Source organism: Erinaceus europaeus, chromosome 21 (genome assembly GCF_950295315.1).
Source record: "Erinaceus europaeus chromosome 21, mEriEur2.1, whole genome shotgun sequence".
Taxonomy (NCBI): domain Eukaryota; kingdom Metazoa; phylum Chordata; class Mammalia; order Eulipotyphla; family Erinaceidae; genus Erinaceus; species Erinaceus europaeus.
The window spans coordinates 22,184,715-22,202,184 of NC_080182.1; the positions used below are offsets into that span (position 1 = coordinate 22,184,715).

The 17,470-nt window shown below is 47.4% G+C and overlaps 2 protein-coding genes across 4 annotated transcripts in view; both read right to left on the bottom strand.

Moving 5' to 3' along the window:
- GLB1 (galactosidase beta 1) overlaps positions 1-12,430 on the bottom strand; it is a 109,431-nt gene extending 97,001 nt beyond the window's left edge. For both annotated transcript variants that reach the window (XM_060180493.1, XM_060180492.1), the window contains exon 1: positions 12,306-12,430. In XM_060180493.1, the coding sequence (XP_060036476.1) occupies positions 12,306-12,377 (72 nt within the window). In that variant the 5' untranslated portion in view covers positions 12,378-12,430. The remainder of the gene's footprint in view (positions 1-12,305) is intronic.
- TMPPE (transmembrane protein with metallophosphoesterase domain) lies at positions 1,502-12,428 on the bottom strand. 2 transcript variants are annotated; one of them, XR_009547060.1, is made up of 3 exons: positions 12,306-12,428; positions 2,732-7,473; positions 1,502-2,233 (listed from the first exon to the last, which is right to left on the bottom strand). XR_009547060.1 is itself a non-coding variant. In XM_007524040.3 (2 exons), exon 2 carries the CDS (start codon positions 7,360-7,362, stop codon positions 6,019-6,021), a length of 1,344 nt encoding a protein of 447 aa, XP_007524102.1. In that variant the 5' UTR covers positions 7,363-7,473; positions 12,306-12,428; the 3' UTR covers positions 1,502-6,018. The 2 variants fall into 2 exon arrangements, 1 of the variants encoding a protein (XP_007524102.1); XM_007524040.3 differs by having other exon boundaries at positions 1,502-7,473.
- Positions 12,431-17,470: the final 5,040 nt, after the last annotated feature.

Here is a 17,470-nt window from a genome sequence, read left to right on the forward strand (position 1 = left end):
ACCAGAGCTAAGCAGTGCTCTGGTTAAAAAAAAAGGGGGGGGTGGGCAGGGGTAGATAGCATAATGGTTATGCAAAGAGACTCTCATGCCTGAGGCTCTAAAGTCCCAGGTTCAATCCCCTGCACTACCATAAAACCAGAGCTGAGCAGTGCTCTGGTAAAAAAAAAAAAAAAAGTAAAAAAAAAAAAAAGGGGGGGGGGGAGAAAGAGACCCACCAAAGTACTGCTCAGCTCTGGTTTGTGGTGGTGCTGGGAATTGAACCTGGGATTCCAGAGCCTCTAGCATCAAAGTCATTTGCATAACTATTATAGTGTCTCCCCAGCCCTTCCAAAAGAGGCTTTCATTATCACATTATTTCCTGGGTGGGCAACCTGGTTCCATACATAAACAACATCATGTTTTCTCTCTTTTTGTTTGATATTTTTATTTATTTTTTTCACTTCTTAATCTTCCCCTGTACTTAATGGGGATCTCTTTCCTAGATAAGAGAATATGGAATAGTAACAGGCTGATGTTACTTCTATTAAACACATGCAGTTTGCACATAATTATTTTTTTCTTTTCTTTTTTTTCTTTATTGGGGGATTAATGTTTTATATTCAACAGTAAATACAATAGTTTGTACATGCATAACATTTCTCAGTTTTCTACATAACAGGTCCTGGAAAAGGATGACAGAGGACCTAGTGGGGGGTTGTATTGTTATATGGAAAACTATTTATTTATTATTGGATAGAGACAGAGAGAAATTGAGCAGAGGGGGAGATAGGGAGAGAGACAGAGAGACACCTGCACTACTGCTTCACCACTCATGAAGATTTCCTTCTGCAGGTGAAGACCAGGGGCTTGAACCTTGGTCCTTGTACACTGTAATGTGTGTACTTAACCAGCTGTGCCACCGCCTGGCTCCAACACTGTGTTTTCTGGATGTGGGGAATAGTGACAAGTCTCTGAAACTGAACCCTGGGACAGCAGCACAGAACAACTCTACAGAGACAGCTGCAGAAACAGCAGCACCCAAGGGGCAGCTGCCAGTGGGTCTCTCATCAGTAGTAACGGAAACAGGGAAGAGCCACTTGATGACTCCAAAGTGACTCCCCTCAACACACAGGAACCCCAAAGTCTCCAGCCTCAAAGAGCTAATTTCCTTAATACATCTGTGCAGTGGCATCACTGACATGGAGACGTGGGGGAGGGAGAGAGAGAGGAGGCTGCCAGCAGTTCATTCCCTCCAAGCACTAATGAAGCAAAAATCCCCGTGTGCAAATTCCACCTTTTCTAAATTAATTGGCACTGGAACGGCACATCAAAGAGTTATAGTTTTATTTTTTTAATATTTTATTTATTTATCAATGAGAGGGACAGGAAGAGAGAAAGAACCTGACATCACTCTGGAACATGTGCTACTGGGGATCGAACTCAGGACCTCATGCTTTGAGAATCCAATGCCTTATCCACTGTGCCACCTCCTGGACCATGAGTCATAGTTTTATTTTACACTGGCAGGGGTGTGGAAGCATTAGTATTTACAATGCACGAAGTCACAGAGCACTTACTAAAAAAAAAAGAAAGAAAGAAAATCTAAGCAAGGCGAAATCCACGACTACTCCCCCCGCCCTGTACACAATACACATACCATATTGGAAGAAGAAAAAAAAAGCAGCAGTGCAGACAAAACATCTTTGGACTAAATACACATCAGGAACTTAGTATTGTCCAATACAACATTTTTTAAAAATCTGTTTATTCAGTTTACACTATTTCAATGGTAAACAAGTATTTCTTTGTGAGAAATCGAAACACAAAACCTAACACTGATATTTACATCACTGGGTAATGTAAAAGCAACATTCCCCAAGCTTTCTAACCCTCAAGATTGAAAATAACTACCTTTGCATTACTTGTGCACATTCTTCAACTAGAATAAAGAGATGATGACAGTTCAGCAGTTACAGGCGATGATGGGTCATGCTGCTTGTGTGAAGACAATGTTTTCAAGTCTCTCAATGTAACTCCGGTAAGCACCTACTCAGTGAACAGATCTCCACTGCAAATACCCTACATACCAGATCTATTCACCCCAGAGGCCCAAGAGTCTGGAGAATCCTGATGCAATTCTAGGCTGCCAGAACCCTCAGATTGAGGGAAGAAGATGAGGTGGAGGGGTCTTTCCACACATGGACTTCCCAGATCCCACAGTTCAAAGGAAGATGAGAAGGAATGCTTCAGATTACTATAAAACAAATTGATTAAGCCAGAGCCAAGAGCCATCCAAACCTCCAAAACCACTGAGTTATCTTCACATCAGACAGGCTGGAGAAGAACAACCACAAGGATGAAAGAATTTGTGTGTGATTGGAACCCTTGTGTCTTACTAGTGGGCTTATAAAACAGTGTAGCTGCTATGGGACATGGTATACAGGTTCCTGAGAAAAAAAAATAAAAAATACAACTACTGTGGGATTCCCACTATTGGGCACAACTCCAAAATAATTGAAAGCAGGGTTTTGAAAGGATCTTTAAACAGCCCTATTCATAGCCGGAATATTCATAATAAATAAGAGGTGAAAGCAACTCAAATGCCCATTGGTGGATGAACGGACAGACACAGAGTGAGATATACACATGACAGGATACTTACTCAACTTTAAAAAGAAAACAGGATACAACCTAGATGAGCACTGAGGACATTATTCATAAGCTGGACACAGACAATAAAGTATGATCCTACCAAGGTGAGGTGTCCAGAGTAGTCAAGTGCATGGACATGCTCACCAGGGGCTGGAGAATGGAGGAGAGAGGAGTTACTGTTTAGTGGATAAATATTTGCAACATGAAAAGGCTTTGGAGACTTGTTTCACAATAATGTATATACCTAACACTAATGTATTGGACACAAAGAAACAGTTATGCTAAATTTTATGCTATGACTTTTACCACAGGGGGGAAAAAACAGTTGAGATTAACAGAATATTGATAACTATTTGATTTCTGTACCCACCTGTAACAGATGCAGCTACTTAACACTCATGTAATGGAAAGAACACTTTGATAGAGAGGGAGGAGGTCTGGCTTCTAGCCTCAATTTTTCTTCCTTTTTTTTTTTAAATGTTTTTATTTATTTATTAGATATATATAGAGAGAGAAATTTGAGAGGAAGGGGAAGATAGAGAGGAAAATAGATGGTGAGACACCTGTAGCATTGCTTCACCACTTGTGAAGTCATTCCCCCTGCAGGTGAGGACCAGGGGGTCTTGAACCTGGGTTCTTGTACACTGTAATTGTGCATTTAACCAGGTGCACCACCGCCTGGCCCCTAGCCTCAAATTTTCTAGGTAGGTATTAGATGATATTAAAGAATTACTGCAGGGGTGGGGGAGACAGCATAATGGTTATGCAAAGAAACTCTCATGCCTGAGGCTCCAAAGTTCCAGGGTCAGTCCCCACACCACCACAAGCCAGAGCTAAGCAGTGCACATAGTATGAAGCCAAGGACCCACACAACAATCCTGGTTCGAGCCCCTGGCTCCCCACCTGCAGGGTGGACAGTTCACAAAAGGTGAAGCAGGTCTGCAGGTGTCTATCTTCTCCTCCCCTCACAATTTCTCTCTGTCCTGTCCAACTAAAAAAAAAAAAAAAAAAGGAAAAAGGAAAAAAATGGCCTCTAGGAGCAGTGAATTTGTAGAGCCCACAACGAGCCCTATCAATAAACCTGGAAGCAAATAATAATAATTACTGATAATCTCAGTGGGTCTGATAATGACTGTAACAATGTTTCTTTCTAAAGAGGGATGCATATTGAAGTATCTGGAGTGAAACTATGTTTTCTAAGACTTATCTTAAGATAGTACCATCAAAAAGGAAAAAAACAAAGAACATGGAGCATTAGACCTGCACCAAGAAAACAAGGAGGACAAAGAAGAAACCTTTTCTGATGCTTCCATAAGCACCACCACCCCCCGCCCCTCGAAGCAGGAAGCAGGCCACCTCCTCACATTTCCAAGGGTCAGCTGCTCTATGAGTTCACCTGTGCTCTGCAGCAGGCCTGGATGCTTCCAGATGAACAACAGCAGCTGCTTCCCGTATGACTGTGCCACTCACACCTTGCATGCCACCATCTCCACACCCTCCCCGACAAACAACCTTGAGGTAGATAGGCTCATTAACCTCCGCCTTCGGTGAGGGAAACTGAGGCTGAGTTGCCTGACTGATGAGCAGCAAAGGTGAAGCCTTTCCAGTCAGCCATCCCTTCCCCTTGCCCAGAGTTGGAGCAAAACTCAATCACAAAAGAGTGAGCACTGAGTCCAGGTGCTCAGGCCTCTCAGTGAGGTCTTTTTTAGAAGGTTTGTGCTTATTGGTCAAGGGGCAGGCATACAGAAAAGGGCTCTCTAAATGTAGTGACCTTGGTCTACTTTTCTATAGAAGCAGCCAGCAGGGCACTGTAGTTCTGGAGCTGCAGTCTTAGGACAGCTCTGATGGAGTCAGGCTGGTGGGCTGGAAGTTGTCTGCAGGAAGGACAACCCCCCCATCCCCCCCCCATACATGCCATAGCCAGGGCCCAGTGGGAGAGGAGTGAGTGAGGCCCTGTTGCTCGCTATTCAGGCCTCAACTTCACCACTGTGGAGACAGAACCTTGTTTCTCACAAAAAATAAGCCCAAACTGGGTGGGGGAGGATAAGGGGGCCTCCCATTTCTTGAGCATTCTTCAAATATCCAGCCATGCTGTACTCAAAGCAATCAACTCATGCAGCTGGCCCAGGGTGCTACAAGTGAAGTGAAATCAAGTCCAAGTGAATTAAAAGGACATTAGTTTGCTCATTCTATCTACACGATTACCTAAGTCTGAATCCTGCATTTACCCAGGATAGTTATTTAACCATCACTCACTAGAAAGAACACTTTTTTGCTGCATGAGGATTTTATTTTTTATTATTATTCATTTTTTTTTTTTACCAGAGCACTGCTCAGCTCTGGCTTATGGCAGTGTGGGGGATTAAACCCGGGACTTGAGAGCCTCAGGCATGAAAGTCTCTTTGCATAACCATTGTGCTATACCCCCACCTGCATGAGGATCTTATACATACAAAATATATCTACCATTGAGCTACATTCTGGTGCCTGGAAGAAGGCTTTCCCTGGCAGGCAGAAGACTAGGCTTCTTGCCCAGAACCTCTTACACAGCTTGTCATGCTGCTGGTGTCCAACCTTTCTCTGCCTCAGTTTCCTCATCTCTAAACAGGGACAAGTAGTTTGTGCTTAATTATCTCAGCGTGGGGCTGATAAAACAAGACAAGGGAGGCAAGCCCTTTGACTTCCTGAGCAGCCTTACTATAACCATCACCTACTGCACTGCTCAGGTTTCTTTTCACCCCAGCCCTGACCCCAAGACTCAGAAGCACAGACAGTTGAGGAACATCATATAGGGTCTGGAGCAGGATGAAGAACTCTGTATTCCAGTAGGGTGTGGTGATGCCCTCAATAAAGTTGACAGGTAAGAGACAAAGGGGGAAAGAAAACACTCTTCTCCAGTCACCAGACGGGCCTCCTTCTGTGGACAGTTTGCTCAGATTACTCAGTCACACTGTTTCTTCCCCCAGAAAGTTACAGATTCATGACTCTGGAAATAAAATCCTAAAGGTTTACAACCCCCAAATCACTTCCCTACACAGCTATCTCACCATATTCCTTTGAAGGTAGCTCACATTTCTGCTCATTCCTGTGAGCTCTGCAGAAGACTTACTCCACCGTCATGTGGGAAACTGATGCCTGTTCTCGTATATGCAGCGTTAGTGGGATCACAAACGTATGTAAAAAAGCAACTGGCCATGTCCAGAGGAATCTCACTGAAGTGGCCAGAAACCCCACCATAAGTAACCATTCAAGTCAGGCTTGTGCCCCAGTGTGGATCAGCAGGGCTGTGCAGGAGAGACTGGAAAGGGGTGACGCAGGCAACTCGCCCTGAAGAGGGTCGGAGAATGAAGAGCTGGGCAGCAGAGGCATGTCCAGGATGCGGCGGGCTCAAGGAGCCTGCTGCAGGATAAGCTCTGTGATCTCCGCCCTGCTCCCCAGCCTCATGGGTATCCCGTAGTAGGCTGTGCCTGGGCTGACATAGACAAAGGTAGTCTGGGACACTTGGTAGAGACCGGCAAAGAAGGGGTTCAGGAGATAGGCAGCCACATTCAAGGGGAAGATTTGCCCGGCGTGCGTGTGCCCAGAAAGGATCAGGTTAATGTCTGGTCGGGCCTGAAGGGCTCTCTTGGCCGCCAACGGTTGGTGAGCTAGCAAGATGGTGGTGTGGTCTGGACTGCAGCCACCCAGAGCCTTCTCAAGGTCCATGCCATGGCCAGAGTAGTGCAGGATGTCTGCCTCGATGTCATCCACCCCTGCCAAGCAGATCCAGTCAGCATCCTCACCACCACTATGTTGGGCCTGTGTGGCAGAAATCTTCACATTCTCGTTGTGAAGGGGCCTGACATTAAGGGACTCCAGCAGTGCGAACCAGTTGCTGACATCTGACGTGTAGTACTCATGATTCCCAGTGACGAAGTAGGTGCCCAGGCGGGAACGGAGCTGGCCCAGAGGGGCAACGGCTGTGCGGAGGACAGAGGCTTCTGAATCGCAGAGGTCCCCCACGATCACTGTGACATCCGGTTCCAGCGTGTTCACCATTCTCACGAACATCTCCATCTTGGTCCTGCCCACCGTGGGGCCCAGGTGAATGTCTGAGAGGAGCACGATCTTGAGGCGGTCCATGGACAGGGGCAGCTGATGGGTGGGCACAATCACCGTTTTCACAGCGGGTGGCTGGGCAGCGTTGAGAAGCCCAGCCACACTGAGCACAACGGTCACCATCACTGCCAGGGCTGGCCTGAGGGCCAGCTTCCTGGTCTTGTCAAGGCTGCCCACGGCCTTACCACTGCGCCAAGCCAGGAGCTGGTAGGCCTGCTCCATGCCGCTGAGAGTGCAGAAGAAGAACACCATGATGATGTAGGCCCCGAGGCAGGAGTAGGCTGCCAAGGAAAAGAGGTAGGGCTCCTCAGCCACTAAAAAGAGCATGGTGAAGAAGCTGGAGTGGGCCAGGGCCAGAAATGCCCCCACAGCCATCTTCCAAAGCTGAAAGCAGGAGCTGTCTGCAGCAGGGGAGTGGCTGAGGTTGCTGACTGCACTCCTCCAGATGTACAGAGAACCAATGAGCATGAGCGAGTTGGCAAACAGGGCAAGCTGCAGGCGGAACAGCCACCGCCAGGCCCCAAGTTCAATGCTCCCAGCCAGATAGGAGCGAGAGATAATCATGGATATGAAGACAGTGCCAGCAGCCAAGGCAGCCTTCCCGCCCGAGGACAGCTGCCTGAAGTTCGCCATGTTCCTCCTCTCCTAAGAGGGTCCCCCTGCCAGTTCTCTGTGGATGGGCTCTGGAAGGTGAGCTCCTTAGAAAGGACAGTGGCCCAGGAGAGGCCTCCAGGTCAGCTCCGCCTGCAACCAGGAACTGGCATCAGCTTTGTGGGATATTAGAGCTTCTCTAAACCCACTCAAAATCTGATGGTCACCTAACTATGCCCAGCCCACCTAGAGTCCAAGCCACTCAATGCCAATCAGTTGCTACAACTGGTTATTTAAAAATGTAAACACAGAAGGGAGTCGGGCAGTAGCGCAGCGGGTTTAAGCGCACGTGGTGCAAAGCACAAGAACCGGCATAAGGATCCCGGTTCAAGCTCCCGGCTCCCCACCTGCAGGGGAGTTGCTCCACAGGCGGTGAAGCAGGTCTGCAGGTGTCTATCTTTCTCTCCCCCTCTCTGTCTTCCCCTCCTCTCTCCATTTCTCTCTGTACTATCCAACAACAACAATAATAACTACAACAATAAAACAACAAGGGCAACAAAAGAAGAAATAAAATAAATATTTTTAAAAAAATGCAAACACAGGTGGTCCAGGAAGTGGCACAGTGATAAAGCTTTGGACTCTCAAGCATGAGGTCCTGAATTCGATCCCTGGCAGCACATGTGCCAGAGTGATGTCTGGTTCTTTCTCTCTCCTATCTTCCTCATTAATAAATAAACAAAATATTTTAGAAAAAAAAAAACTTAAAGAAAAATACAGGGAGTCAGGCGGTAGCATAGCAGGTTAAGCACAGGTGGCGCAAAGCGCAAGGACAGGCATAAGGATCCCAGTTCGAGCCCCTGGCTCCCCACCTGCAGGGGAGTCGTTTCACAGGTGGTAAAGCAGATCTGCAGGTGTCTTTTTCTCTCCCCTCTCTGTCTTCCCCTCCTCTCTCCATTTCTCTCTGTCCTATCCAACAATGATGATGATATCAATAACAACAATAACTACAACAATAAAACAACATGGGCAACAAAAGGGAATAAATAAATATTTTTTTAAAAGAGCTAAAAAAATACAAACACATTAGAGGTCATTTTCTAGTGTATGTATTTATATTATTAACACATGAGAGAGAACCAGAGCATCATGTTGGTACTTACACTGCTGGGGACTGAACTCAGGACCTCATGCCCTCCAGTCCAAAGTTCTAGCCACAGCTCCACCTCTACAGCTACTGGATTGCATTTTTTAAAATTTATAATTATTTTTTAAAAGATTCTATTTATTTATTAATATGGGGGGTCTGAGCATTACTCAGGTACACGTGATGCCAGGGATAGAACTCAGGACCTCATGCTTGAGAATTTACCTCCTAGACCATTATTACTTTTAGTATTTATTCTTATTTATGTATTAGAGAGAGGAGGAGGAGGAGGAGGAGGAGGAAGGGGAGGGCAGGGGAGGAGAGATTGAAAAATAGAGACCCAGAGCCACATGCTCGAGAGCCCAGTGGTTTATCCACTGTGCCATCCCCCGTGCCACCATGACAGAGTGCAGCTCTCTTCATTAAAGAGCCGCCTCCCCCCTGCCCCTGCTTGAAGAATCAGGAACATCTTCAGTCACTGGTCTACAGCCAGATGTGCTGGGGGTTTCTAGTTCCTTGGTATTTGTGACAAATAGAGAAAGACAACCCAGTTCGTCCTTCCCTCCTCCCTCCCTTCCTTCCACCCTTTCACCAGAGCACTGCTCAGCTGTGGCTTCTGGTGGTGTGGGAGATTCAACCTGGGTCCTTTGGAGCCTCAGGCATGAGATTTTGCAGAGCCATTATGCTATCTCTCCAATTCTATTCTTTAGTTTAGAGTGAACTACAGAGAGTGTGAGAAAGGGAGAGGAGACAGACAGAAAGGAGATGTACCACTGCAACACTCCACCTTCCATAGAGCTCCCCCAGGCCACCCAGCTGCTCTTTAAGGCTCAGCTCAACTGTCCTCTCCTGCAGGAAGCCCTTCCTGACTGCCAGTCCATTTAGTGCACTGGTTTAAAATTTTAAAAAATCTTTATTTTTATTGTTTAATAAGAGAGAAAGACAAGAGCACTGCTCAGCTCTGGCTTATGGTGTTGCTGGGGATTGAACCTGGGACCTCAAAGTCTTTTGCAGAGCCATTATGCTGTCTCTCCAGCCCTCAAAACTATTTTCATGGGAGTCGGGTGGTAACGCAGTGGGTTAAGTGCACGTAGTGCAAAGCGCAAGGACCGGCAGAAGGATCCCGGTTTGAGCCCCCCAGGCTCCCCACCTGTAGGGGAGTTGCTTCACAGGTGGTGAAGCAGGTCTGCAGGAGTCTATCTTTCTCTCTCCCTCTCTGTCTTCCCCTCCTCTCTCCATTTCTCTCTGTCCTATCCAACAATGATGGCATCAATAAAAACAATAACTACAATAAAAATAAGGGCAACAAAAAAGGAATAAAAATATTTTTTTAAAAAACTATTTTCATCAGGGCAACAAAGAGAATAAATAAATAAAATAAATATTTTTAAAAAGACTATTTTCATAACGCTATGCTAGAACTGCCTTTTCCATTCTCATGCCCTTACGACTACACAGTAGAGTTTTCCAGAGGCTAAGTGTCATGAGATATGACAAGACCAAATGTAAAAAAAAAAAAAAATGTAGCTAGGAGTTGGGCAATGGAGATAGCTTATCAGCAGAACACAGAACCTGAATGCCCAAGACCCAGGTTTAATCCCCAGTACTGCATAAGCTGGGAGTGAGTGTAGCTCTGGCTTCTCTAAATAAATAAACCTTTCCAAAATAGGAGTCAACAGATAGCTTACCTGGCAGAGCACATGCCTCAAAACAGAAAAAAAATGAAAGAAAAAGAAACAGCTATGAGAATCGACTATTATCCAGTAAGACAGATGTGAAAGGGTTTTCTAAAATGTAAAGCAATGCCACTATTTCACCTAAAATTTGGTACAAAATCTTGCTACTATTAAAGCTACATATGTTGCAAGGACCCACGCAAGGATCCCAGTTTGAGCCCTGGCTCACCACCTGCAGAGTGGTGGTTTCACAAGTGGTGAAGCAGGTCTGCAGGTATCTCTCTCCCTCTCTATTTTTCCCCTCCCCTCTCAATTTGTCCTACCAAAAAAATTTAAAAACTACACATGGTTACTGACATATACTGGGCATGTTATTTCTTTTTTTAAATATTTCTTTTTTTTATTTGATAGGACAGAGAGAAATTGAGAGGGAAAGGAGAAATAGAGAGGGAGAAAGAGAGACACCTGCAGCACTGTTTCACCATTCATGAAGCTTCCCCCCACCCCAAAGGTGGGGACAGTAGGCTTGAACCCAGGTCTTTGCACATGGTAACATGTGCACTCTTCTGGGTGTGCCACTACTGGTGTATTATTTTTTAAACTAAATAAGAATATTGTCTAAGGTTTTCTGTTTCAATATCTAGTTCAGTTATAGTTTGAAAGCTGCTGTTCTAAATAAATATAAACAAGGAAATTATGTAAACGGCATCTGCTTCTATCTTCAGTTTTTAGGCCCAGGAGGGACACCTAACAACATGAGAATTCCTGGGGTGATACCAGTCTCCCTGTGTGGGCCTTGGAAAAGCAGTTAGAGGGCACCCCCTGCTGAATGGCGCTGCAGTGATAGCACAACATTATGGGGAGGGTGGGCTGTGCTATCCATCAGTTCCTCATTCATGTCCCCTTCTCCCCTCCCACAACCCTTCCAGACATTGGTTGGTCTGCCTCCCCCAAGCCCTCGAACTCTTGCTCAAAAGTTGAATAATTCCAATAATTCCACTAACTAGGGGCTCTCATAGCCCGCTAACTGGTAGGGGATGATGAAGTTTGATAGAGGTGAGGGAGCCCGGGACTTTCCAAACTAAATATAAGTAGGGAAACCAGAAAACCAAAAAGAGGGTTGACAAAGGTTGGCAGAAGAAACCCAGTTGGAAGTATCCCTTAGCAGCTTATCTCCAAAGACTCTCAGCCTGGGATTTTTCGATAAATGTGGTTTTTTTTTCGTTTGTTTGTTTGTTTTTGTTTTCATTGCTCTGGACATGCCAAAGGATGCAATTGACACGTCAAACGGACCCCAAAATGACCATCTTCTACTAAAAGCGTACCCTAGACCTTGTCCACCCAAATTCTGGAGACAACAAAGATAATCTAACCCTGAGAGGGGCAGATATGGGTTTCAAGTTCACACACACACACACACACACACACACACACACACACACACACCAACTTGGGTGGGTGGAAGGAGGGAGGCGCCCAAGCCGCGACTCCGAGGCCTCCCCCGTTCACCCCCGGCTCCTAATCCTAGCTCGGAAGGGTGGGCTGCAGTTCTCCTCGCTCCTGCCACACGTACCGGTCCCCACAAGGAACCTACTCGCCCCGCCCTGCAGCCTGCCTTCGCCCACCACACCACTCCTGACCCAGACCGCCGAGCCCCGAAAAGTCTGCAAGTGCAAGTCGAAAAAAAAAGAGGAAGAAGAAGAAGAAGCGGCGGGGAGAGGCGACAAAAGAGAACGCCAAGGTCCCCATTGTGGGGGGCCTCTCCTGACCCCGTTTCATCTTCTTCCGGAGCGCTCCGCGGAGCACCCACTGGGCCGGGGAGGGCGCCCCAAGTCAGACCCCAAGGCGCCCGGCAGCCACGCGCACCGCTGGGAGCCGCCCCGCCCCCGCCCAGGAAGCTGCACGGCTGGCTAGGCGCCGACGCACCTCTGCTCACGCCCTGGGGCACCGATGAGGAAGTGGGTCCGAGAGAAAAGGGGGGCGGCTGAGGCAGAGCTACCGCGATCGGGACGCGCCCCCGAGGGATCCACTGCCTGCAGTCGCCGTCCGCCCGGAGCGCGCATCCAGGGGCCTCAGGCCTCTCACCCTGCAGCACCCCGGCCGGCCGCGGCCCCCTCTGGGTGCCCTGCCACCCAGTCGCCGCACTGGGGATCCTGTAGACTTACACGCAAGCAACTCGCAGAGCCCAGCAGCAGCGGCGCCACGAGCAGAGAGAAGATGCGAACCACCCCCAGCATGTCCACCCTCCTGCTTCTCGGCTCCTCGATCTGCGCGGGGGACAGCAGCTCCGCGTCACTGGACTAAGGACCCGCGGCTAGGCACCGCCCCTCTCCGGCCGCCCCGCCGGAAAGCTCCGCCCCTCTCCCCGCCCAGCCCAGCGGGGCCCCGCCCCTCACCGGCCGCGTCGCGCCAAGGGTAAGTCCCGCCCCTCTCCCCGCCCAGCCCAGCTCCACTCCTCGCCCAACCCAGCCCGGCCCCCAGGCGCCTGGCAATGGGAAGGGCTTCGCTGAGGCCCCGTGACTCCGGAGCTTGTCAGTTTGCATACGTCTGGGAGGGAGGGAACCTTCAGAATGGCTGTCAGCGCCCCAGGGTGGCACTTGAACTAGGTTACTGATTCCTTGTTCGCAGGTGGGGACAGAAGGGGGAGATTGAGATCAACCAAGCCTAAATGAACTAGAGAATCCTAGCCTGGGGGCGGGGGGACGGGGGCGGAGGGAGGTTCTAGCTCTGAGGAAAACTCTGAACTAGAGGTCTCCGGACCAATCAAACATATCTAGTACTTGCATTTTACAATGCAAATTCAAAAAAAAAAGAAAAGAAAATTCCGGGAGCCCTCACCAGGAACTCCAGGGATAGGGGCAATGGGGCCCAGGGATCTATTCTTTTGGGAGCCCCCTAGGTTATTCTGGTGAGTGCTAAAGTTTGAGAATGAGGGTCTCTATGTTACTGCTATATTAAAACAATGGTTCATCAGTGGCGAAGTTATTTCAAATGCCAGGGCTCCAAGCAGCAGGCTCTGCAGAGTTTTTCTAGCATTGGGTTTTGAGAGATTAGATGAACAACTTCTCTCGCCTTTCAGTTTTGCGCTGAAGCCTCTCAATGTCCCTGAAATGCTGATATATCTGTTTGATGAGGATATTGTTGCCTTCTGCACTGGACAGAGGCTGTGGAGGGTCAATTAACTTGTCAAGTTTCCATTAAATGTGGAGCTGACATTTTAACAGAGAGAATTTGAGAAAGGAAAGGGATGTAGAGAGGGAGCCACCTGCAGCAGTGCTTCACTGTTTGTGAAGCTACTCTGCGAATGGGGACAAAGGTCTGAGCCCTTGTGCATGGATGTGTGTGCACTCAACTGAGAAGGATCTGACTTTTTTTTTGTTTTCAAGAGCCAGAGAGCTCGACCATTCATGGAGCTTCCGCTTGGTGGTGGTGGTGGTGGTGGTGGTGGTGGTGGTGGTGGTGGTGGTGGTGGTGGTGGTGGTGGTGGTGGTGTGTGTGTGTGTGTGTGTGTGTGTGTGTGTGTGTTTCTATGTGGTGCCAGGGGCTGGAGCCCAGGTCCTCCAGCATGCTAATGTGTGTGTTGTTCAGAGGAAGCTATCTCCTGGTCCCTCCTCTTGTAATTTTCCACATCACTCTGCTAGTTGAACATAAGTTCACCATGTTTTTGCTGTACTTAGTGTTGAGATCAATCTCTTCAGCACTGCAACAGAGTTGATTGCCATTTCAACAACTGAACAGTCTTCCTAAACAACTTAGCAAATATTGGAACAATTCTTTGTTTTAGCACTTTCCTTCCACTTGTGATGTTTAAAAAACTTTAGTTTTTATTTATTTTTTTCTGTCCTACATTTATATTTATTAAAAACTGACATAAACAAGACCTGTATTAAAAATATCCTAAATTGGGAGTCCAGGGGTAGCACAGCGGGTTAAGTGCACATGGCGCTAAGTGCAAAGTTCTGCATAAGGATCCTGGTTCAAACTCCCAGCTCCCCACCTGCAGGGGAGTCGCTTCACAAGCAGTGAAGCAGGTCTGCAGGTGTCTACCTTTCCCCCCTCCTCTTTCCATTTCTCTCTGCCCTATCGAATAACGACGACATCAATAACAACAGTAAAAACCACAACAATTAAACAAGGGTAACAAAAGGGAATGAATAAATATAAATAAATAAATAAGTTTAATTAAAAAAATATCCCGTGGTCTGGGAGGTGGCACAGTGGCTAAGGCACTGGACTCCCAAGCATGGGGTCCTCAGCTTCATCCTAGCAACGCCGTCACCTCTTTTATTTATTTTTTATAAACATTTCTTTTAAATATGTATTTTATTTTTCTTATTTTAATGAGAGAGAGGGCACCTGCACGAAAGGTACACCAGAGCACTGCTCACCTCTGGCTTACCGTCACCTCTTTCATTGTGCACTGCCGGCCGGAAACACCAACTCCCGGCGCTTCGACGTCTGGTTTTTATTTTAATTTTAGTTATTTTTATTTTTATTGGATAGAGACAGAAAGAAATTGAGAGGAAACAGGGAGTCAGGAAACAGGTGGTAGCGCAGCGGGCTAAGTGCACGTGGTGCAAAGCGCAAGGACCAGCATAAGGATCCCGGTTGGAGCCCCTGGCTCCCCACCTCCAGGGGAGTCGCTTCACAGGCGGTGAAGAAGGTCTGCAGGTGTCTATCTTTCTCTCCCCCTCTCTGTCTTCCCCTCCTCTCTCCATTTCTCTCTGTCCTATCCAACAACAACGACAGCAATAACAACAACAACTACAGCAACAATAAAAAGACAAGGGCAACAAAAGGGAAAATAAATAAATAAAATTAAAAAGAAGAATTTGAGAGGAAACTGAGAAATAGTGAGAGAAAGACACCTGCAGTACTGCTTCACTGCTTATGCGACTTCCTCCTGCAGGTGGCTACCTGTGCTTAACCCTCATCTTTGTGCTTGGTAAGATGTGCATTTAACCAGATGTGTCACCACCCAACTTCCTCTTAATTTACTTTTCTTTAAATTTAATTTTATTACTATTTATTTTCCCTTTTGTTGTCCTTGTTTTTTTTTTGTCCTTGTAGTTATTGATGTTAGATAGGACAGAGAGAAATGGAGAGAGTTCACACCACATGCACTTAACCTGCTGTACTACCACCCGACTCCTGTTTAATTTTATTTATTATTATTTTCCCCCCAGAGCACTGCGCAACTCTGGTTTATAATGGTGCAGGGGATTGAACCTGGGACTTTGGAGCCTCAGGAATGGGTGTCTCCTTGCATAACTATTATGCTTTCTACCCCTGCCAGTAAACTATTCCCTGAAGGGCATCTGGTGGATGTCTTAAACTAATGGCTATGCAAAAAAGTTTTTTTTTTTTTCCCAGAGCACTGCTCAGCTCTGCCTTATGATGGTACAGGGGACTGAACCTGGGACTTTGGAGCCTCAGGTACGAGAGTGTCTTTGCATAACCATTATGTTGGGATGCATTGGATCGACCTTCCCGTGGTACATCCCGTGAGTACCCGGGGAAACTGACGATCCTTCCTAGCTGACCGAATCCACATGGATCCCAGTCACTTTCAAAGCCAGCAACAAGCAGCTCCTGACAGCTTTCAAGCTGTTGGTCCTGCTCTTCGAGTCCTCCAACTTAATGTTGAGGGGCTGTCCTTTGCCAAACGCGTTCTTATTGGTCAATTGGTGATACAGCATCAGGCAGATGTTATTTGCCTACAAGAAACACATATAGCAGTCGATGAAGCTGCTCGATTCACCATCAGTGGATTTGATTTAATATGCTATAATCTCCATCCTAAACACGGCCGAGCCATCTACGCCAAATCGTGTCTTGCGGACGTTTACCATACGGCCTCTTCGACCTTCTACGACTCCATTACTATTGGAACTATTCAGCTTGTCAACGTATATAAGCCTCCCAGTGCCTCATGGGATAATGAGGTCCTGCCTAGCCCGAATCATCCAGCCGTTTATGTTGGAGACTTTAATAGTCATCACCAAGACTGGGGATATTCCTCCACTCGTGCTGACGGCTCTATCTTAGCCGACTGGGCTTCAGCGAATGACCTCTCCCTGCTATACGATCCCAAACAGCCAGGCTCTTTTCACAGTGCTAGATGGAATAAAGACTCGTCACCCGACCTGTGCTGGATTAGCACAGTCAACGGCCAAGCCTTTCCCGCTATGAGACACGTTCTCAAGATCTTCCCGCACAGTCATCACCACCCAGCTATCATCCACATTGGTCTCCAGCTCCCACTGATTCTGTACTCAGAGAAACTAAGATGGAACTTTCGGAAAGCAAACTGGCGTCTGTTCAGTGATCTTACCAACAAATCTATTCCTGCAATTCCAATTAACTCTATCCCCTCTGAAGATTCCTACAGGCGCTTCCGCCAAGCCATCTTCAAAGCAGCTTCCCAAGCCATTCCTTGTGGGAGACGTGCTAACTATACGCCTTGTCTTGATGCTGAATGCGAGCAACTACTAAAGCAGTATGATGAGTCGGGTGACCCAGATGTGGCTGACCATCTCATTGCCTCCCTGGATGCAGCACGCCAAGCCCGCTGGCAACAACTCACGGAAAGTCTGAACTTCACCCACTCAAGTAGGAAGGCCTGGAAGCTTCATAGTCTGGGTGCCGGTAGCCAACCCCCTCCCGTCTCCCATCCTCCCGTATCTCCAAACTCAGTGGCCAGTCACCTAACTCAAGTTGGACGAGCTAAGATCGACCCAGTCTGGAAAAGAGAAATTTCCCATGAGTGGTCATCCCACTTCCGTTTATCTTGTCCATCTCCAAAACTCTCTCCCTTTACACTGTCTGAACTGGAAGACGCTTAGAAGAGGGTTAAACTGGGAACGGCTGCTGGCTATGATAACATCACCCCAGAATTCATTCTTAACTTGGGCCCCGTGGCAAAGAAGTGGCTCACTTCATTCCTGTCCCACATCTTGGAATCTGAATCTATGCCCAAAATTTGGCGTCGTGCGAAGATAATAGCAGTTTTGAAGCCAAAGAAAGACCCAACACTGGCCGCCAGCTATAGACCAATTTCTCTCCTCTCCGTGTGTTACAAACTCCTTGAGAGGCTGCTTCTGTCACGTATTTCTCATCTTACAGAGAAATTCCTATCACCTGCCCAAGCTGGTTTCCGCCCAGGAAGATCTACCTGCGAACAAGCCCTGGCCCTCTCAACTTACATTGAAAATGGATTCCAGAAGAATTTAAAGACGGGTGCTGTCTTTGTTGATCTCACAGCAGCCTATGACACAGTCTGGCACCGTGGTCTCCTAGTCAAGATCTCAAGATGCCTGCCTCCATGGGT

Coding starts and splice junctions, on each gene's coding strand:
- TMPPE (XM_007524040.3), bottom strand. CDS start 7,362: ATGGCGAACTTCAGGCAGCTGTCCTCGGGCGGGAAGGCTGCCTTGGCT.